This window comes from Cladophialophora yegresii (assembly GCF_000585515.1).
Source record: "Cladophialophora yegresii CBS 114405 chromosome Unknown aczIN-supercont1.3, whole genome shotgun sequence".
Lineage (NCBI taxonomy): Eukaryota > Fungi > Ascomycota > Eurotiomycetes > Chaetothyriales > Herpotrichiellaceae > Cladophialophora > Cladophialophora yegresii.
Window position 1 is genome coordinate 1,896,844 of NW_006913047.1, and position 19,866 is coordinate 1,916,709.

At 54.2% G+C, this 19,866-nt stretch overlaps 10 protein-coding genes across 10 annotated transcripts; 4 read left to right on the forward strand and 6 right to left on the reverse strand.

Moving 5' to 3' along the window:
• Positions 1-96: 96 nt before the first annotated feature.
• Positions 97-1,542, reverse strand: A1O7_04396 (uncharacterized protein; the record flags this gene model as incomplete). Its single annotated transcript, XM_007758407.1, has 1 exon — positions 97-1,542. The coding sequence occupies one exon, from the start codon at positions 1,540-1,542 to the stop codon at positions 97-99; it is 1,446 nt and encodes a 481-aa protein (XP_007756597.1).
• Positions 1,543-1,782: 240 nt separating this feature from the next.
• Positions 1,783-2,909, reverse strand: A1O7_04397 (uncharacterized protein; the record flags this gene model as incomplete). The annotated part of the gene is made up of 2 exons (XM_007758408.1): positions 1,783-2,831; positions 2,894-2,909. 2 exons carry the CDS (start codon positions 2,907-2,909, stop codon positions 1,783-1,785), a joined length of 1,065 nt encoding a protein of 354 aa, XP_007756598.1.
• Positions 2,910-3,582: 673 nt separating this feature from the next.
• On the forward strand, positions 3,583-3,900 carry A1O7_04398 (uncharacterized protein; the record flags this gene model as incomplete). The annotated part of the gene is made up of 1 exon (XM_007758409.1): positions 3,583-3,900. One exon carries the CDS (start codon positions 3,583-3,585, stop codon positions 3,898-3,900), a length of 318 nt encoding a protein of 105 aa, XP_007756599.1.
• Positions 3,901-5,458: 1,558 nt separating this feature from the next.
• A1O7_04399 (uncharacterized protein) lies at positions 5,459-7,774 on the reverse strand (the record flags this gene model as incomplete). The annotated part of the gene is made up of 2 exons (XM_007758410.1): positions 5,459-7,558; positions 7,607-7,774. The coding sequence occupies 2 exons, from the start codon at positions 7,772-7,774 to the stop codon at positions 5,459-5,461; spliced, it is 2,268 nt and encodes a 755-aa protein (XP_007756600.1).
• Positions 7,775-9,253: 1,479 nt separating this feature from the next.
• Positions 9,254-10,262, forward strand: A1O7_04400 (uncharacterized protein; the record flags this gene model as incomplete). The annotated part of the gene is made up of 2 exons (XM_007758411.1): positions 9,254-9,490; positions 9,540-10,262. 2 exons carry the CDS (start codon positions 9,254-9,256, stop codon positions 10,260-10,262), a joined length of 960 nt encoding a protein of 319 aa, XP_007756601.1.
• A 63-nt stretch (positions 10,263-10,325) lies between these two features.
• A1O7_04401 (uncharacterized protein) lies at positions 10,326-11,069 on the reverse strand (the record flags this gene model as incomplete). The annotated part of the gene is made up of 1 exon (XM_007758412.1): positions 10,326-11,069. The coding sequence occupies one exon, from the start codon at positions 11,067-11,069 to the stop codon at positions 10,326-10,328; it is 744 nt and encodes a 247-aa protein (XP_007756602.1).
• Positions 11,070-13,796: 2,727 nt separating this feature from the next.
• A1O7_04402 (uncharacterized protein) lies at positions 13,797-14,933 on the reverse strand (the record flags this gene model as incomplete). Its single annotated transcript, XM_007758413.1, has 1 exon — positions 13,797-14,933. One exon carries the CDS (start codon positions 14,931-14,933, stop codon positions 13,797-13,799), a length of 1,137 nt encoding a protein of 378 aa, XP_007756603.1.
• Positions 14,934-15,443: 510 nt separating this feature from the next.
• A1O7_04403 (uncharacterized protein) lies at positions 15,444-17,115 on the forward strand (the record flags this gene model as incomplete). Its single annotated transcript, XM_007758414.1, has 4 exons — positions 15,444-15,664; positions 15,714-15,887; positions 15,936-16,575; positions 16,624-17,115. The coding sequence occupies 4 exons, from the start codon at positions 15,444-15,446 to the stop codon at positions 17,113-17,115; spliced, it is 1,527 nt and encodes a 508-aa protein (XP_007756604.1).
• A 56-nt stretch (positions 17,116-17,171) lies between these two features.
• A1O7_04404 (uncharacterized protein) lies at positions 17,172-19,120 on the reverse strand (the record flags this gene model as incomplete). Its single annotated transcript, XM_007758415.1, has 5 exons — positions 17,172-17,728; positions 17,783-18,006; positions 18,060-18,494; positions 18,547-18,849; positions 18,903-19,120. The coding sequence occupies 5 exons, from the start codon at positions 19,118-19,120 to the stop codon at positions 17,172-17,174; spliced, it is 1,737 nt and encodes a 578-aa protein (XP_007756605.1).
• Positions 19,121-19,466: 346 nt separating this feature from the next.
• Positions 19,467-19,778, forward strand: A1O7_04405 (uncharacterized protein; the record flags this gene model as incomplete). Its single annotated transcript, XM_007758416.1, has 1 exon — positions 19,467-19,778. The coding sequence occupies one exon, from the start codon at positions 19,467-19,469 to the stop codon at positions 19,776-19,778; it is 312 nt and encodes a 103-aa protein (XP_007756606.1).
• Between the last annotated feature and the right edge of the window lie 88 nt (positions 19,779-19,866).

The window sequence follows — 19,866 nt, forward strand, 5'->3', positions numbered from 1 at the left end:
TAAGGTTAGGCGCACCAAGTATCACGAAAGACTCCGCATCAATATCGAAGAAAACTGGAGATGAAGCTCAAGAGCCAGGTAGAGCCCCAGCCAGATTTATACAGGAACCCAATGAATCTCCATCTGTACCTGCCTCTGGCCGCCGCCATCGTCCGCAAAGATATGCACTTTGTCAAACCGGCTTGGCACCCTCTCTGCCCAAAAGACACTGCTGTTTCGATAAGCCAGGACCTTCTCATCCTCAGCACTACTCGAGAAAATGCCCTGCACAGAGGCTTGTCTCGTGCACTCGAATTTACTCGTGGCTGGATTGACGAGGCACGGCGAGTAGGACGAGGAGAGGGAGAATAGCGGGGCGTGTCCGGGGTCAACGACGTCGCGCTTGGAGCGGAACGTGGCACATTGGCCTGACGTGTACCACTCGCCGTGGCGGATGAGACAACCTTTCTTTCCGGGGGTGTCATCGAGGACGTGCATCTCTAAGTGGCCCTTGCCGGTAAAGGGCGGGGCCGGAGCTGTGGGTTCCGGCGGTGACGTTGAATGTGTGGCTGTGGGTGAAGGTGAGGAGGCATGTTTAGGCAGGTATTTAATTCCCCGGCGCGGACAGTTTGATGAGATCCCATCGGGTGGGGCGGGGACGAAGTGTCCGTGCACCGTGCTCGCGTTGAGGAATGGTGAGGTGGGGGCCGAGTCACTGCTGGGCGCGTACGTGCTGTGTCGAAGCGAGCCCTTCACACTGAAGTGGTACCAGATCTCGTTTAGTTCGCCCCTGTGGTTACAGCGGAAGGTGACGGGCTGGGCGTGGGCTGAGGAAGAGACCGCGTCTTCGAGATCGCGGAGCGTGTATCGCTTCGTGGCGCTTGGGAGGATCCCCGCCTCCGCGAGGGTTGAGTACGTATCCAGCGTGCGAAATAGGGACGTCGTGTGGATGAAATAATCCAGTACATCGAGATGGTGATGATGGGGATGGTCGGAACGATCGCCGTCCGGCGAGAGAGTCTCTGGCGGTTCGTAACAGTTCGGTTCGAGCGTCGAGATGCATGTGCCGTGTTTGTTCCACTCGTGGGACCACAGGTGTCCGTCGTCCCCGTCGTAGGATAGCCAGTAGGTGCGCATGAAGTCGAGCAGTTCGGCGATCAGACTGGGGTCACCCCTGTCCGCTAGGGCCCGACTCAATACGCCGGGTATGTCGGAGTGAGTGCGGGACGAGTCGCAGAAGGCGTCGAACCCGCCCGTGCACAGGTCGGGCCATAAGCCGTGGACGGTCCATGATGTGTTGGGCCCAATGGGTGGCGCGGTGTCCCAGAACTGGGTCTGCAGGAAGTGGCCGGACGGGTGGTTGACGCAGCATGTGTTCAGCGAGTCTGGGGGTGAGGTAGGGCAGGAGAGGGCGGGCGGGTTGGGGCAGGAGTGCTGGTTTGGTAGCAATGGGGATGATGATGGGAAATGGGCGCTGTCGTGGTTGAGTCCTAGCGAGGGTTGGTGATTCAGCAGGGATGAGAGAAGAGGGATTTGAGACACGAGCTGGGATAGGGAAGGCATCTTGAACAAGAAAGAATAAAGAACGTTAGAGGTATGAATGTGTTCAATACAGGTAGCTGTCCTTTTGTTGGATGATGTTCGAAGAGTCGAGGTTGTCAATCGCGTCGGTCACGGGTCGGTGGTTGTCGTCTGATCAACAAGGATGACGTCAGCAAGGCTGGCGCAAACACCCAGCACGCACGAGGCTGAAGCGCCAGGGCTTAAGGATCCGGTGACTCGCATGCCACAGGACACGGAAGCTCAGTCTTGCGGATATATTGTTCCGCCTTGTTTCCTGATCTCGTCCATGATCTCCATGACTCGCAAGGTCTCTTTCCAGGGCATGATGGCACTCTCCTTTCGACCTGCAGCGATGTCGAGCGCCGTGTTGTCCGCCTCGTAGATGAACCCGCGGCCGACCTGTGGATAATCGTACTTTTTAGTCTCAAAGTCGTCTTTGGTATCATCTTTCGTGCCTGCCTTTCGGCGGTGGGTGATAAACGAAAGAGGTAGTGCCGGTGCTGCGCCCTCAACATCGACGTGTCCTTCGGTTCCCTGGATCCGGCAAACCACGGGATCGCGGAGCCCGGACATAGTTGTGGACGTGACCACCCCTTGTCTCCCGGTGGAAGGGTACTGCACCAGGATGCTTGAAGTCACCTCGACCCCGTGCAGATGAGTTTGCGTCGCTAATATCTTCGGCCTCTCGGAATCACTCGGTGTGTTTGGATCCAGTGCCAGGAAAGACCAAGTCAGTGGGTAGATGCCGAGATCTAGCAGGGTTCCTGCGCCGAGATTGAGATCTTTGTACCGTGAGGTATCCGGTAAGTTGCTGATGTCGATGAGTAGAGAAAAGTCGGAAAACATGCGGAAAACATCCCCAATGACTTTATCCTCGAAGAGGAGTTTTCTCAACTCGGCGACCAGAGGACGATGCCGCAGCCACATTGCCTCATGGACATAGACGTTCTTCTTCTCTGCCGCGGCAAACACTTCCCTCGCCTCCGCCACGTTGATAGTGAATGCTTTCTCGCAGAGGACATTCTTGCCCGCGGCAATGGCATCCAGACAATTCTTCTTATGGAACGAATGCGGGGTGCCTATATAGACACAGTCGACGTTTGGATCGCTGTAGACTTCCTCGTACGTGCCGTAGATGGTTGGACTGGCCTTTGGACAATTCTTCTCCGCAAAACTCTTGCCCTTGTCAAGCGATGAAGAGCCAATGCATTGAATCACATGGTTTGCTTTTGCGTCTGGTCGATCAAGGACCAGGTCTTCGACAAACCATGATGATATGAGACCAGTTGCTAGACGGGGGTCAGCTCGGTCAGTGCATCGACCTTCAAGTTAGCGATTGTGACGCACAGACTATTCCCCATCTGCATGTTGGGACATCGGGGGCCATCTTCAAATCTGTACCTTGCTTTTAGCTAACCTACCGGGTTGACTCAAGACGGAGCAGGTCCGCAAGTCCATACCTAATGCTTCGCTCATACACCTCTGGGCCGCTGCCGCTTTAGTGAATGACATGTGACCTGGCTAAAACGCGGCTTTGCTCAGTTTCAGGTTTATGTTCTGTCCGCTGCGCCGTTGCGCCTCCGCCAGCCCCCATATTTCATGCGGCGTCTCCTCCACCTCCTCGCTATCCACTCTTCTCATCCCCATGCCCTTGAGCGGTAGCGAGCGTTACGAGTACATGTTGGCATATAACGAAAGCTGTGCCCCATCCGCGGCATCAAATAGTCACCAGACATACTCCGTACAGAGAACGCCAGACGGAGGCCGAGACATTCCTTTGCACCGAGGCCTCTGGCCGCAAGACCTTATCAACATCCAATACTTGGCGGCAATCACTCCATCCTCGGTCCAAGGCTGGACTACATCATCCTGCATCTTCTTGACTGGCCCCAAAGTCTGCGACGGGCACAGCGGGGCTTCTCTTCTCAGCGGCTGGCTGCGATTGTTTTCTCACATCCCCCAATCTGCTGCCGTTCCTGCACCGAACTGTCACCCAACAGCCACAATCAAGTCACTCCCCCGTCCGAACAAGCAGGTCGTATGCCGACAACAGACTCCGTGCTCTACCTCGAACCCTCCCTCCAGAAACGAGCCAACATGGGCCGCTTCATGACCACGATCCTTTCCTGCCTGCACAATCTCCTCATCCAGGTCCCGCAGAACGGCTACCATAACATCTCCCGCGTCGTGCAGCCCCAGATTCGAAGCCTGTCCGATAGTTTCGTGGCATCGTCTTCTGTCCGCCCTGCTGCTGGCATGAAGAAGGGAGACATCGAGTTGGAGTCGATGAAGCCGAAGCAGATGGACGCGGCGCCACCAAGGACGGAGGGACAACATCAGACCGTGCCGACTCGATGAATTCGATGATGCTTAAAAAGAGATGTTCAACTATAGTTGAACTAGACAAAGTGTGTTAGAATACCGCCACCCAGCCTCGCGACAGCAGGAAGGGCAGACTGACAGTGAACTGACCTCGTCGCGCAACGCCTACTTGGTACACCGACCATCAGCGCGCCGCGGGCTTCCATTTCGATTACGGACCAATATCATGTCTGGGCCGCAGTCAGGCCGGTGGTACCACCAACTACGCGCGAACGTGCGATCCACCACCAGTCAATGCGGCTCGGTGCCGTAGTCGAGGATCTGTTTCGCACAAATGGATGGAACATGGACGATGGGAAGGATGGACCCTTTTGCAAGCGTCGCCGCCACAAACAGCACCAGGCCGCTTCGAGACACAGCTCAGAACCACGGATACTTCACAACATAGTACTTCGTTATGCGAACACGCCGAGGGTGCATATACACCGTACGGTATCTCGACAGATGCAGATATTATCCCGAAAGCAAGACCCAGCATGCGCCAGGCAGCCCGCCCGGCCGACGACGACGTGGAGCTTTATTGGACTTCTAAAAAGTAGAATACTAGTCCGTCCCGTCTGGATGGCGGATGGAGAGGGGAGGTTTCCGCACTCCAGACTGTGAGACCATTGAATCGCAGGAGTTTATCAAAGATCTCGATTCTGTTCTCGGTTGCGGTTCCGACTTCGATGGTAGTCGAATGAGAACCAACATCGACACTGACACGACCCAATAAAGCTACATAACATATAGCCTACGCAGACGGAGTCTCTGAATGAATACAGTACATGCCTTGTATTTATTGCCTGCGTTCCTCATGCATGGTTGTCTTCGCCCTCGGCTCGTCCCCCTCAGGACCATCCTGCTAAGGCTGTACCACTGCGTACCCTGCAGATCTTGTATCGTACCTTCGCTCTGGGAACTCTCTTTATCGACATGTCGACTTCTAGGGTTTTCCACACCAGATGACTCAGCACATGGACGCCGTTCGGTCGTGGCTCATGAACAACGCATTATCTGCTCCTAGTGGGAGCACGGAACTGTGCGAGGTCGTGACTGTTCGTCATAATTATGGATGTCTCGGGGGTTTGTTATCGCATTGAGTTCTTAGTCTACATGTGCTCTGGTCGAGGCATTTGAGGGCTTTAGGACGATACGTTAGGAAGCGTGGTGTGCGCAATACATTTTCGAATTCATCTTGCCCATCGTTGAGTCATGTTCGATAGTCATCCGTTCATTCATCCCGTCATCATGTCTAATCAGCCAGATCGCCATGTGCCCTATGGGTGGGTGATTGATATCCAAGAAACCATCCTAGGCAGCTCGGAGCCATAAGGCTTGATAAGCCCTCGTTCTGAGCCATTCGCTTCCTTGCTCGCTATCAGGGACAGACATGACAATCTCAGCACTCATTACCTGCAAGAGTTGATGTCTCTTCATCTTCACTGCACCTTTTTGACCACCACAACAATCAAGTCCATGTCCTTGCCCATGTCATCTTATCCTCGCTTAACCTTTAGCACCCCTTTCAGATTTGCTCGCAATCGGTCTGGTGTCATCCACGAATATGCCGGCCGCTCATATGATACATCTGCGCGACAGTCTTGGGCTCCGAGTCCTCAGTATGGTAGCCAGCAGAAGACCCGGTGCTCACTACACTCTCGCGGGCAGGATTCGTGAATCGTTCCCCTCGATCTTGCGTGGAGTCGCCACTGGAGTCGCGGTCCCGGACAAGGTGAGGCTGGGACTGAGCTCGTCCTTGACCGACTGCACCGATTTCGCCATCCCGCGCTCCAGCGTGATGACCATCGTCGCTGACGTGTGAAACCCCCGCACGTCGAAGATCGCGGGTTCCTGCGCGCAGGTGGAGGACACGGGCCACGCCGGTGCGTACGTCCTGGCCACTATCTTGGTGATTCTCCTGCCAGTTGTTATTACTGTAAGTAGCTGCAGGGTGCCGACCGGAGTCTCGAAGACGAGCCGGTGGACTGCCTGTTCCACCAGTAATACCGGCACCACGCATGATTCGCTCAATATCAGGGTCTGTCTCACTACAAGGCAGGTCGCAGGAGGAGTTCAACATGTCCAGGGCGCAAATGCTCTTGCGATAGACCTCTCGATCACTGCTTGCAACGCTATGATCAGAGCCGTCGTCCTCGTGAGCACTTTCTAGCCTCGAACCCTTATCTTCACCTTGAGATTGACGTGATTTTGGTGTTGAGACTTCGGTTATTCTGCTTAGAACTCGTCGTGCCGTCTGCGAGGTCTGGCCCATGATACCGTGACTCAGGTAGTCCGATGCTATCTGTGCTTGCAGCGGACTTTCCATAGACGATGTGATGCCTGCCAGACGGGCTGTTGCGAGCTGCGACATGGACATAGGATCTGCTGGCAGAGGCTTGTCTTTGTTGATGGGAGAGACAGGAGATGTGGCATTACTACTACCATATCCGAGGGAACCTGAACGTGGTGGAGCAGGGGCAACAGGGTCGGGCGGACCTTGGTTGGCAGCTGCGCTCCAGGCAGGATCACCTGAGCCCTGCATTCTGTCGATGGGAGTATTGGGAGTGGTGCGTGCTGAATGCTGATTTGTGTGTGACTGTAGCGAAGGTCGGTGCTGGAGAGCTTCTTTGCTGACACCCAGTGCCACTTCTTTGGAGGAATACCTGGCGTCGACAGATGACAGTCCCAGTGTGCTTTGACTGGCCGGTATGGTTCCCTTCTTGTACTTGTCCTTCTCCATGCCGAAAAACCTCAGTGCCTTTGAAGTGTTGCTGCTCTTCGCGGCGGCAGAGTATGGGTCCGGCTGGGCGTGAAGCATTGCCTGTGTTTGAGCGACGACGTTCTTGACGTCCTCGCGTCGTGCAAAGACTTCCTCACGAGCACTGCCGAGTTTCTGGCGGAGATTGGCAATCTCAGCGTCCTTTTGATCGAGTTCAAGCTCATGTGCGGTTTTCAAGCTCTCCATGTTACCACGAAGCTCTTCGTAGCGTCGGTTCATCACCTCAGCCTCTGTGACAGTCATCTGGCTCTCAGCTAGAGCGCTCTGATTTTCCTGCAGTTGTTTGGTCAGATGGTCGTTCTGCTGCACCATGAGCAGTAGCTCATGGTCCTTCTCCCGCACCAGCTTGACGGCTTTCTCATACTTCACGGCATATGCGTCGAGGTTCTGAGACTGATCCTTGATCATGGCGGACTGTCCATGTAATACCTTACGGTATTCGACGACGAGATTTCGGGCTTCGTGTAGATCGGTCGCATACTTGTCGAGGGTCTCTTCAGGGACGCGGAGATAGTCGACTGAATCCGGGCGGTCATTACGCGTGTAGTCGGCTATGATACGGAGAACTTGCTGAGTGCGTGGCTCGTTGATGGTGTCAACCCAGCTGGGAAGATTGTTCTGAATGAATGTGCCCAGGAGACGTGCGATTTCGTGGACGGTGTTTCGCAGCTCCGAAACCCGCTGGTCTCTTTCTTCGATCTCTTTGTCTTTCGCAACCATCAGTTCCAGTGCCTCTTCAACTTGTTCTTCTAGGTCTTTGACGCGTTCCTTGTTGGCCTTGCCATCCCGCTGCGCGAGTGACTCGGCCTGCTCGACAACTTTGCGGTATTCTGCAGTGATGGCGCGCATCTGATCGGAGAAAGTCTTGAGCACCTAATAAAGGTCAGCGGCGCGAAGAATCCCGGAAACCATATCACTTACGCTGTTCAAGGTTACCTGATCGACGCTGCTCTCTATCTGAAGATTGGATGCTTCATTGAGCACGCCGATCATTTTCTCGATCTGCAGGCGCATAGCAGGGAGCCAGTGCTGGGATATCATGCCGGAGTCGCAGTCAGGAAGAGTATTGAGCAACTCCTCAATGGTCATCACTGCGAACGGCTTCGTAATTGCTGGGGTGCGACTTCCGATGGCGTACGAGGTCGGCATGTCGCTCCTAGATCGGTCGTGTTTTCTCGTCGTCAAATGCCTAAAGGTGTCCATCGTGCCTTCTTCTGTGGAAACCGACGCAGAAAGCGAAGGGACAGAACTTAGTAGTGACTCGTCAGTGTCCCTACGCAGGTGTCGAAGCTGCGGAGGCGGCGAGATGGGATTTGTTTGCTGAAATCCCTGGCTTGCTTGAAGAAGTGAACCCGGGAGCTCGGCAACAAGTGAATTGTCCTTCGGACTGATAGGCGTTTGTGGTGGTGAAAACAACATCTTGTCGGGTACGGCAGAACTGTAGCGTGAAGCTGTTGGTGGACATGCAACATCCACAATCGCTACCGCTGAGTACTTTCGTCGGTTTGTCGGTGTCCTTGGAGTTGGAGGACCATCACCGCTTCCCAGACTTGAAATAACAGAATACTGAGCTGAAGATGTTACCGAAGATCCACAACCGCTTGATATTCGAAGGAGCGGACGTGCGGAACCCAATTCCTGTACCTCCCTGCAATCGACTCTTGTGTTTGTCTGATCCATGACCTTGCCTCCAGGGCGAACGAGTCCACCGAGTCCACCGTTCGGTACCATCCTGGTCGTTCGGGCGGAGTTCCTGGGACCAAAGAGTGAGGCCATATGTGTGCATAAACGAGAGCGAAGCGATCAACACCTGAGAAGGCAGACATGCTGGCAGAACAGGATCTGATTTCCGAGGCTTGATACATATCTGTGTGTATGCATAGTGCCGTATCGCAACGAAGAGCCAGAGGCCGAGGCCTACGTTTTCTATGCAGGGGCCTGAAGCAGAAACAGTGTCAAGAAGTAGCTTCGTTGAAGCTTCTTCGGGAATAGGATAACACATTAAACCAATCAAGCAAAGCATGAGATGGCCTTAAAGCTCTCGACCATGTGGCTTCGATTGTGCTACCATGCGCGGGCTCGCTTGACTTCGGGCGACGAGGCGCTTAAGCCAGGCCATCACGGGGCCAGCACCCGACACCTGAGAGCGCCGCGCAGCTGGATAAGTATCATCATGACACGACCGACGGCCACGAGGGAGAGCCGATCCTCCAGCGGGGGTTATGGCCATCCAGGAAAGCAATAGTGACACTCGAGCGAGAACGAGAGAAAAAGAGGTAGGAGTAGACGGCCTGGAAGAGGCGGGAAGAAGCTGAGCTCCACAAACGCACCGTCGGATTCTCGGCGACGGGCGCGTCAATTGCTCCACTTTTGCGTCGACGACGTCGGTGACATCAGATCTCGCTGACTTCCTCCAGAATCCGCCTCCAACTCCTTCAATAAATCCAGAAACGAACCTTCTGTTCCCTTCCACGTCCCTCATCTGCCGACCTGCAAGAGTTATGATGCAGCCTTGAGCAGAAGATGAACTCAACAGGTGTTGAAGGGCGACCTTCGAAAAGAGTAAAGATGGATAATGAGACCACCACCAAAGGCCTAATACCTCCAAACTCGAAACCCGGCAAGGACCAGTGGGCGGCACAGAAGGCACAGAGTCCCAATCACCCGCGCAGCAGACCCAACTACCGACAGAGAGCCACAATCAGCGCGTCCGGAATCCACAGTGGTGATGTCGGGATATTGGTCACAAGCGACAAAGGTCAGGAAAAGAAATGCTTGCAAGAACTATCAGACTTACTTGCAGAGGTACGCCCTGTCGCGCTGTGACAGGTGCTTGTTGACTAAATTCCACTAGTTCTTTGAGCAGGAAGCAGGCTCAAGTGCGGCGCCGGCGGATGAGGATCACACCGCGACCGCCACCGAGAAGGAAGTGGATATTGAAGCCGATATCTCTGCTGAGCTGAACTCTCTACGGCCTCATGGTGCAAGCACAGATGGCGCGTCACAGCACCTTTCTTTGGTGACGCTGGACATACCCTGCGTCTCTTTTGTCCGATTTCCAGCAAAATCCCCAGTTGACCCCGTTGAAGTTGTACGCAAGATCTGTCTGGCTGCCTCAAATGGGGACCAATCTAGGCCGCGAAGTCGGTACATCAGGCGACTCAGTCCAGTTAGCCTGATGAGAAAGACGCTGAATGAGGGCCTCAAAACACTTTGCAGCCAGATACTGCCCAAGCACTTTCGGGTCGAGAGCGAAGCCGAAGACACCGAGAAACATCCCGAGAGCAATGTCCACCCCTCCCAAACACCATGCAAATTTGCTATCCGCCCTACCATCCGCAACAACAATAAAATCAACCGCGACGAGGTGATCCGGACCGTCGCAGACAGCGTTGCCTCTTTGGGCAAGCATACGGTCGACTTAAAGGGCTACGACAAGCTTATCCTCGTGGATGTGTACCGAAATGTCGTGGGTATGAGTGTGGTTGGGAGCGAATATGAAACCCTCAAGAGGTTCAACTTGGCGGAGCTCCAGGCGAGTCATTTCGGAAATCATGACAAGGACGAAACAGTCTGAGCCCAGGATCCAAGTCAGATGGACCCGCAAGAGGTTGGCAACCACAGATTGAGTCCGGCTGATTCAGAAGGGCGGCTGATAGCCGATACGCTCTGCCGTCCTGGCGAGCTCCTGGAACGAATTTGACAGACTCAGTCTAGTCAGAGTGTTGCTTCGGCGTACGCTGTCTCTGACGCGACTCCAAAGAGGCTGCGACCTTCCAGAGTCGTTCGACGGGCTTGACTGTTCGGTTTCCCTCACAACAGCCATCTGCAGCCCACTTTCTTGTTCCTGCTGCCCGAACCCTCTCAAAGTCCGCCGGCTCAGCCAGTAGCCTTGCAGGTTATATCGGCCTTTCCTGCTCGTCGATTTCCGGCCAAGACACTGGTTCAGGCAACGATTTCGATATGCTTCACTAAGCTTGAATGGAGTCGTTGGAAGAATCGAGGGCGGCTCCGAATTCCACGGCAGGGTCGATTGGTAGGGGACCGCGATCAATGGTTGATGCAGAGGAAGGAGAGGAAGAGGCTCATTCGGAGGGGTTGAAGGTGGCGAACAAGCTGCTGTCAGCACTGGATTGCGGCCTTTGGTGGGCGATGGGGCAGGTCTCGGTTGAGTGTACGCTGTTGAATTTTCGAACCCGATCAGAAACCCTCGTTCGTCATATCGGCCACGACGCAATGATGGGTCTTCGCCGTGCAGCCGCTCATCAACAAAGGGATCCATGTCGTCATAAATGCTGCTACCACCAGCTGAGGAGCCTTCTGGTGGTGTTTGAGCCGCTAATGGAGAGCTCGAGAGCTCCTTCTCTTTCATTGTCTGCGCCATCAGGGGAGTATCCAATGCTAAACGTTGCGACAGAGCTGGAAGGTACAAGTGAGATGGGATTCAAAAATTAAAAAGGAAGTGCAAGTCATTTTCCCAGTGATGCTCTGATGTCTATCTCGAATTCACTTTCCAAAGAAACAAAATTTGCAATTAGAGTGAATACTGGAAGCGACCTCAGGACAAAAGATGGCACTTTCCTTCACTCAGACAATAATGGCATCACGATTCGACTGGCAACATAATGGGGAGACACGACGCATGTTACCTTGGACAACCCTTTCTCTTCCCACCGGACGCTGACTTGTTGCTCATACCCTGCAGCCTCCAGCGATTGGATACAGTATTTCACAAGACTTCGCCTCGAGGATGGAGTTCGAAGCACAAGGCCATGACTCTCACACCCTCCATCACACGGCGTGCGATCCGCCCTAATTACGAGACAAAATCTGGAAATCTGGCCATCGGTACGCCGAAAGGATGTTAAGAGCAATTCTCCTCCAAACCCCCCATGGCAGTCGGGTGGTGGGTATGCAGAGCCCATCTCTTCAAATTACCGCCTAGCCGAACTCCAAGCAAGCCGGGCATTGCCATGGCAATCTTTGCTCAGGAGGCAGCGCCAGGGAGGTTGTGGCGCGCAATAGGCGCCAACAGCACAATCACATCGGGTGGACGCGGCGGCGATGGAGCACTATGTTGTCGACGTCGCGAGCGCTGTGGCCATCTGTTGTCATGTTGTGTCTCTTGCTCTTTTGTCGATATCGCGGGCACCAGCGACATCATCCAGCGGCGCGCTGCGGTTAAGATAACGGTTGGGCGCCAGGAACAAAGACACTTGGACACTTGGAATTTCGGACCCCTACTGCTCGGTGGAGACGTGGCTTGGTTCTTACAGTCTCAAGCATCAAAGAAGGCCGGGATCGGAATTCAGCTCGGACAAGGACGTAGCTAAGGCATTGCAAAGACGAGAATACAGCTCGACGCGGCTGATGCTATTCCTTGTCGGCAGTGCCCAGTCCCTTCCTGGAATTGACAATGGCCATTGCGCCTTGCGGAGAAACATGTAAATCGGCTGGAAGACGTATACCGTCTTCTTGGTCATGCATGTGTCACAGTGAGTGGTTTTGTATTTCTCGGTGGTCGAGACGAAGGGCCGGAGCCTCGAGGAGATTGATGAGATCTTCAAGAGTGATCATGCGATTAGGGTGGCCCTGAAAAGGTCAGAGATCGTGCTGCAGAGAGAGAGAGGGGTGCCACCGTCGAGGTTGAGGAGCCCGTGACGACGACCCGGAAATTTTACGTGGAAGAAGTGGGCAGGGCCTTTCATGCTTGCGCTGGAGGCGGAGATAGGAAGAGAACTATCATTCATCGCGAACCCCACTTACAGGCATCTGTGCGATACTGGATGTCGCAATGCGACACGAAGAGTACCCTTGCCCTTCGATACCGCTGCGCCTCGTTTCTATGCCGGGCTCATTCTTGTTCCCATCTCTCTACACTTTGACAACAACCCACCAAGACCCTTCCGTCCCCATCAAGCCTTGACTCCATGGATTACACACCCTCGCACCTTCAGCTCGTCAAGGCAGCAAGGCCCTTCCAGTCATGGTACACGTCAGGCCCCTGCCGCCTTCATCCTCACCAGTAATATTCCATACACAACGCCCCTACCAGCTTGCCAGGACTCGGACACGTCTCCGGCGTCCTCGGCATCTTCCTTCTCCCTTCCTTACAAGGCACCTGCTGATGACCTTCAGGACAACAAAATACGCCGGCCAGGTCTCCCAGTATTTTCGCCTGCTCGCCTGTATACCCCTTGGGACAGCACGTTGCGCCGAGCGCGGAGATCGGTGTTATCACTGTCCATGTGTAGCCTTTGGGGCAGGTTCCAGGTTTGTGCGCCATCTCGACGATATTCGAAGGGAGAGGTTTGGCGATGGCCATGGCAGGATACTCCGCCATGAGGAGGACGAGGTGGTGAAGGACGATGAGAAACAGGTGGTGTCCGGAAGCCATGCTGAATGCGCTCATATGGTGATTTGCTGATGTGGGGACGTTGTTGTTACTCGTGGAGCTTTGGGGCAAGGCGGCGATGAGTGAGGAGTGAGGACTGGCTGCAACAGCGTTGAATTGAGAAACTTCGGCGGAAGAGTCGATGAGACTTCTGTTGAGTCGGCGAGTTCGAGGTCTTGGGTCTGATTAGGCCGGGCCATTCAAGCCAGGTCATGCAGCTGAGTACCGGTACAATGCGCTATGTCTCGAAAGGGTGTCAGATATCGGTGCTTGATGGTCGCGCAAAAGCAAAAACGCCCAGTGTCTGAGAGAAGAAGATATGGCGAGCAACTCCCAAACCACAATAATAGGCATGTAAAAGTTGAGGCTGAAGTGGTGAGTTGGAGGGGCACAAGAAATGGGTGAAAGGCAAAGTGAACAGATAATGAAGGCCAACGCATGGGAAGGTAAAGGGACAACAAACACCAATGCAAGTCAACGGCACATGACACTGCACGCGAAGAGTAAGCTCAACTGTATGACAGCCGTCAGAGGTATGCAATGTAGTTCATGCATCCGACCCCAATTTCAATGTGAAGAGAGGGCGGTGAATCGAGCACAGCTCATCAACGTGACTGACAGAATTCATTGACCATGACCAACGCTGTTGCGCCTTCCCATGCACTGTCTACTCGCTCAGATCTTGTTGACTCAAGTGACGTCCACGAAACGCTCCGTTCAATTCGGCAGCTGCAACCAAGGCACCTCCTCCGGCGTATACTTGTACGCTCGGAATACGGCATTCGCAGGGAAATCAAACCCAATGTCGACCAGCTCCGGCGCGTTCAGTTGCTTGTAATCCGCAAAATGAGGGTTTACATATTCGAAGCAGATCTGTCCCGCAGGGGTGACTTCGAACATGCGCCCGAAGACGGCCTCTGTAATCAAAGTATTGCCGTTCTTGAGTCGTTGAGCGCCGCCCATGAATGGCGAGAAGAACGCGTTGGGCATAGAGCGGTCGCGGTACTCCCAGACTATCTTCTTGGTGGCCCGGTCGACCTGGATGACGCGGGAATAGGTCGAGCTCTCTCGGTATCGGAATGTGCCGTTGTCGAAGATCAGAATACTGCCATCATCGAGTTCGCTTGCGCAGTGCTGTTGGGCTACGACCGTGCTGTCGAGGTGCCACATGATTTCACCGGTCTCGCGGCTGATGACGACGACTGCTGAGACACTTCGAAGCGAGGCAAGGATATTGCCATCCTTGAGCAATTGGACACTGTTGATTAGGGGCCAGTGTTCTCGGGCGAAGTGAGGATGGAGGGGAAACTTCTCCGGGTCGAGGTGGTCGATGGCGCGCCAATGGAATAGAACTTTCCCCTTATCCGCGGGGTCTACCAATTTGATGCAATCCGCGAAGACATTGCCGTCTGGTGCCTCTGAGCCCGAGATGCCGCCCGGTATGGTTGTAGCTTGCTCAGGTGTGAGAGCTTCCACGGTTGTGTACAGCAGCTGTCCGTTATCGAGGTGGTGCTGGTCATGGTGTGCCAGAGAGTCTCGATGCTCAGAGATGACTTTGCCGCGAGGGTCGACTTGCATCATGACACCACCCCGATATTTCTGCCACATAGGGAACAGTCTCGGTGCATCAGGGTGAGCCCCATTGTATGCCAGATTGCCATTAGGAAGGATGCGAGCGTGACGGCCAGGCCGATAGGGAAGGTTCCAGCGGTGGACTTCCATACCATCATTGGCAATCAGTCGAACCGTGCCGGGGCTGGTAAGGTGGGTATAAAGTAGGTAGCCGGGCGCCACCTGGCTGTGATCAACACCTCGAAGACCGACGCCTCGGCGGGTAAGAGTGCTTTGCTCCATAGTCGAACGGATTTTGCTGGCTGGATACTGGGTTGATCTGTGTTCATGGCTCTTGAAGTGTCAGAGGCTCGGATTTCTGTTGTTATATACCAAGAAATGCCACGGGAGGCGCCAGGAGGGGCGCCGCCAGAACGGTGGCTATCGGAGTGGACCTGCGGCAGGCTTGGGCGTCGCCATGCAGGGCTGCGATTGTGCCATGGTGGAGAGCCAATTGCGTTGAGGAATCGCCTACGGCAAGACCGCGGCAAGCGGCCTCGAGATACCGTGCCTGCGGCATGCCGAGGAGGATAACGGAATTCCCTATCTGGCCCCACGGCATGCCGTACCAGGTGATAATGATAGTCTTGCCAACACCAAGAACATGGTGATTGCGTGCTCACGAGGCAGCGATGAGGTGCTGCCAGGATGCAAGCATAAAAGAAAGCTGATACCCTTGTAAAGGTTCATCATGACCAGCAACAATCCTTACAGTATCAGTCTCGCAACAGCTCAACTTCAAACCCGATCGTCATGGACAAGTACACCAGCGATAAGGCGCCGGCGAGCAAAGCCCGGTCGTGTGATGATATCATCGAGGATTCCATCGAAGAGAAAGCACTGCGCCCAAAGCCCTTCTCGGGATCATGGCTCAGATCCATCCTTTTGACCGTGGAGACAAGGGGCATCCAGCGCGTGACCGAGGAGGAAAGGAAGCAGAATACGAGCAAGGTTTGGAATGCTTGCACCTTCTGGTACGTTAGTCCACTCTTCATCCTGTGTCCCGTTCGCTCATAAGGTCAGGCTGAGTGCGAATATGGCGGTCGCGACTCTTAATGTTGGCTCCGTTGGTGGTGCCATGGGTTTGTCGTTTTGGGACTGCTTCGTCATCATCCTGGTCGTCAACCTCGTGAGTTGCATGATCCCGGCCTGGACCGCTGGCTTTGGGCTGACTGGGCTCCGTATGACTTCCTTCTCGTAAGCAGCCCACAGTAGTCCGCAAAACCCTAGAACTGACATAGGCAGACGATATTCCTTCGGATACTGGGGCAATCTCCTCGTCGTGATCTTCTCAATGGTCTCCACAACAGGCTGGAACGCAGTCAATTCGATCTCAGGCGCATCTGTCCTCAACGCGCTTTCTGACGGTAAATGCCCCACCTGGTTAGGAGTCGTGATTATCTGCACGACGGTCTGGGTTATCTGTGCCCTTGGCATTCACTGGATTCACCAACTCGATGCTTACCTCTGGATCCCGCCGTTCGTGGTTTGGTGTGTCACCGCAGGCTGCGGTGCCTCGCATTTCTCGGGAAATGCAATCAAAACTCCCTCTGGTGCCAACGGTGCAGCTTCTGCACTCTCCTTCGTCGCGGTCATCTTCTCTTTCGCCGTCTCCTGGATCAATTGTGCTGCCGATTATAATGTCAGAATGCCAGTCAACACGTCTCGAGCACAGATCTTCATCGCAACCTATGTGGGAATCGCGGTTCCGACCATTCTTGTGCAGATCCTTGGTGCAGCGCTGTACACTGGCACAGCGGTCAACCCCGAATGGAAACTTGCTTTCAAAGAGAGTGGGATTGGTGGTCCCCTCAAGCTGGCCCTCGAGCCTGCTGGGGGTTTCGGAAAATTCCTTCTGGTTCTTGCTGGTCTGAGTGCCATTCCGGTAAGTTGCCAGGTTCAACCCAAGGGACTTATAGCTGACGAAAGAAAGAATAACATTCCCAACAACTATTCTTTTGCCATGCATGCACAGAACTTTGGTCCATGGGCCGCACGCATTCCTCGGATCGTCCTCGTGACATTCGGGTTTGTTGTGGCCATCATCGTCGGCGCCTGTGCCGCCGAGTTTTTCGACGACACACTCCAGACGTTCTTGAGTATCATCGGGTACTGGACGATCATCCATCTCGTCGTTGTTGCAGAGGAGCACATCATCTTCAGATTTCGCCGCTGGAGCAACTATGATCTGGAAAGTTGGGACAAGCCAGCTCTGCTCCCTTTCGGTTGGGCGGCCATTGGAGCATTTGGATTCGGTTTCCTGGGTGCCGCGCTTGGTATGAAGACAGCCTGGTATACGGCTCCGATCGCCGCGTTAATCGGAACAAAGGGCGCAAATATTGGGCATGAGCTGACTTTTGCCTTTTCCGCACTGGCTTTCCCAGTCTTTCGGTATATGGAGAAGAGATACAACGGCGGCAAGTAGTGGCGGGGGCGAAACTCTTCTCCATCATAAGACCGTACATATCAGAATCTCCAACATCAAAAGTTGTTGTCATTGAACGGCTCCCAATCAGGTATAAAATCCCAGTTTCCCGTGCTCATCGGATCTGGTCCGAGTATATCCGGGAAATTAGCCCAGAATGGGAAATCCGCCCATGCGTTGTTCTCTTCCGAGGTAATTGGCGATGGCCTGGCGGCTGGGCGGAGCTTTTTGTGGAAAGCGTCGACGATATCGCCCAGCGTAAATGCAGCATGGCAGGGCAAACCTATCGACTTTAGCCAAGACACGAGTTTCGATATCAGCGCGTCCAGCTCTGCAATGTCCTGCGAACGAGCCAACTGCTCGTCGTACATGTGCAATAATCTGCAGAGTGTGACAGCTGCAAATGTGATCATGTGGTAGATGTGGTCTGAGAGATGCTTTGTGCGGTCGTCAGCGGTTGTCATTGCCAGAGAAATGATTGCAGCCGACAGCCGAACCATCTCGCTCAATAGGCTTTCACGGACTCTGGCAGACCGAGCCTTGAGGGACTGATCATAGGCCAGAAGCTGTGCAAAGCTGAATCCCATCTCGAGGAATTGTGACCGCGGCTGATCTAAAGAGAACCATTAACACCGCGGATCACCCTGATTGCGGGTTTCGTACAGACCTAATACGAGCTTCCAGGTCTGCCTCCATTGTTGCAAGGCTGACTGAGCTTTGGGAAGATCAACATCGCCCAAACAGCAGTTCTCATAGAGAATCCAATACAGTTGGATTTCTGCAACCATCCGCATCTCAAAATTTGTTGCACTGTCTGAGGCCAGAATATCTCGACACCGGTCAACTTGACCGCGACCTATTACTGACTTGCGCCTGGTGCCCACCGAGTAGCTATCAAAGTCAGTACCTTGAGTCCAAGGTTGCTGAAAGTCATGGAATCCTACTGTAAGTGGACCAAGCAGAGATGATTCCAAAGCTTCAATGCAGCCATGCTCCGGTTAGTGCCCCGAGACGCACCATTGACGACTTCCGAGAAGATATCGCTAGAAAGGCAGTGCTGAATAGCAAACCCGCTTAGCAACCAGCTATCGATACTCAAAGGCACTTGTCCCACTGTAGTCGACCACATGCTGAGGATAACGGCCGCCTGGAAGAAGTCAAAAGTCTGCGGTGTGGAGAGTAATGCACTAGATAGGAGAGTTTTCGACTTTTCAAAAAGTTCTGGTGCTAACAGGAGCGCGAGATCTGAGTTTGTATGTCGGACAGCGATAAGGCAACAAGCGCTTAGGAGGAGCTGTGACTTTCTGGTCTCCTTCAAAAGGTCCTCCGGTGAGCTGAAGGAGTCAACAAATACCCAACGGCCATAATGCTCGGCGAATCTGTGAAGCCATGTTAGGGGACTTCTGTCTAGCTGCAAAAAAGAATCCGTACATGGCCAGTAGTGTTGAGGCCTGCTGGCTCGACAAGATGCCTTCGCGAATGAGATCGGAATCTTGACCTTCCGCTCCTGAGCGCGCACTGCGAATGGCATCGGGAGACTCAACACCGATTTCAGTAGCAAGGTCTCTGATAACAAAGACAGGCGCGGATGCTGTATCCCTCGTTTCGTTACGTTCCTCGGCGTGGTGGGCTTCCGACGGACCTGACGGCGTGAGCCCCGAGGCGTTGTCATCGCCCAGTGCGATCCCAAATCGGCTCACTATAGTCCCCACAGCCTTCTCAAGTCGCGCAAGTCTGTAGTATGTCAGTTGGACAGAGGTCCCAAGGTACTCATCCCTATGACAGACCTGGCGTCCGTCGAGTTGCTCGGTTGCGCAGTGCCTGGAAAGTTCGGAGGTATCCCATTTACATGTCTCAACGGTCGTTCAGAGGCGAGGGAGCATTGAGTGCCAAGCTTTTCACAACGCAGGCACGGTGCACCTGCAGTCCTTGCTTCATAGCAACGTGTCTTGAGTCGTCGACATGACGCACAAGCGCGTGCAGCTCTTGACTTGTCCGTGGACATGAGGACCGTCTAGGAAGGAGATCCTCCCATACCCTTCTCATCAATGCATGTTGCAAGACGAGCGGGAAAAGTGGCCGACGTCTCAAAATATCCAACCTCGTCAATGTTATTGCGGAAGCTGGAAACAGAACATTCGAAGGTTCACGCGTACGCTAAGGGGGGCGTAGTGCGATACGCGTGCTCCGACTGGCGGAGTAGAGGCGGGTCGAGTCGCCTTGGCGGCCTGTTACTGACAACCCCACCAAAGTTTTGCAGGCGGAGACAACGGTGATTTTCCTACCCTTCGTGAATTTTCCATATCAGCGTCCGCAAACACAACCGATCAGCCAACCACTGAAGGCCCAAAATGGCTCAAGGACAACTCAAAAAGCCCTCCAAGCCCTCCAAGCCGTCATCGTTGTCATCCTCCAGCAATAGCAACAGCAAAGCCACGTCCGGCAAAATCACCAAGAAGGGCTCACGGACCATCACGCCCAAGAAAGCCAGCCTAGTCAGGCAGGCGAAGCTGAACAAGAAGTTCACGGCCGGGTTGACCGCAAAGACGGAGGCCATGCTGGGTGCTAGAGCGGGACATCTGGAGATGCTGGGGCAGGGAAAGGGTGGAAAGAAGGGGCAGAAGAATGGGCCCAGCAAGGGCGGGAACAAGTCTGGAGGGTAGGGCAGAGCACGGTACGGTAGGCTCGCGATCGCTGGGCCCTACTCTTTCGCCGCGATCCCGACTGGCAGACGGTCACACAAGAGCGCGC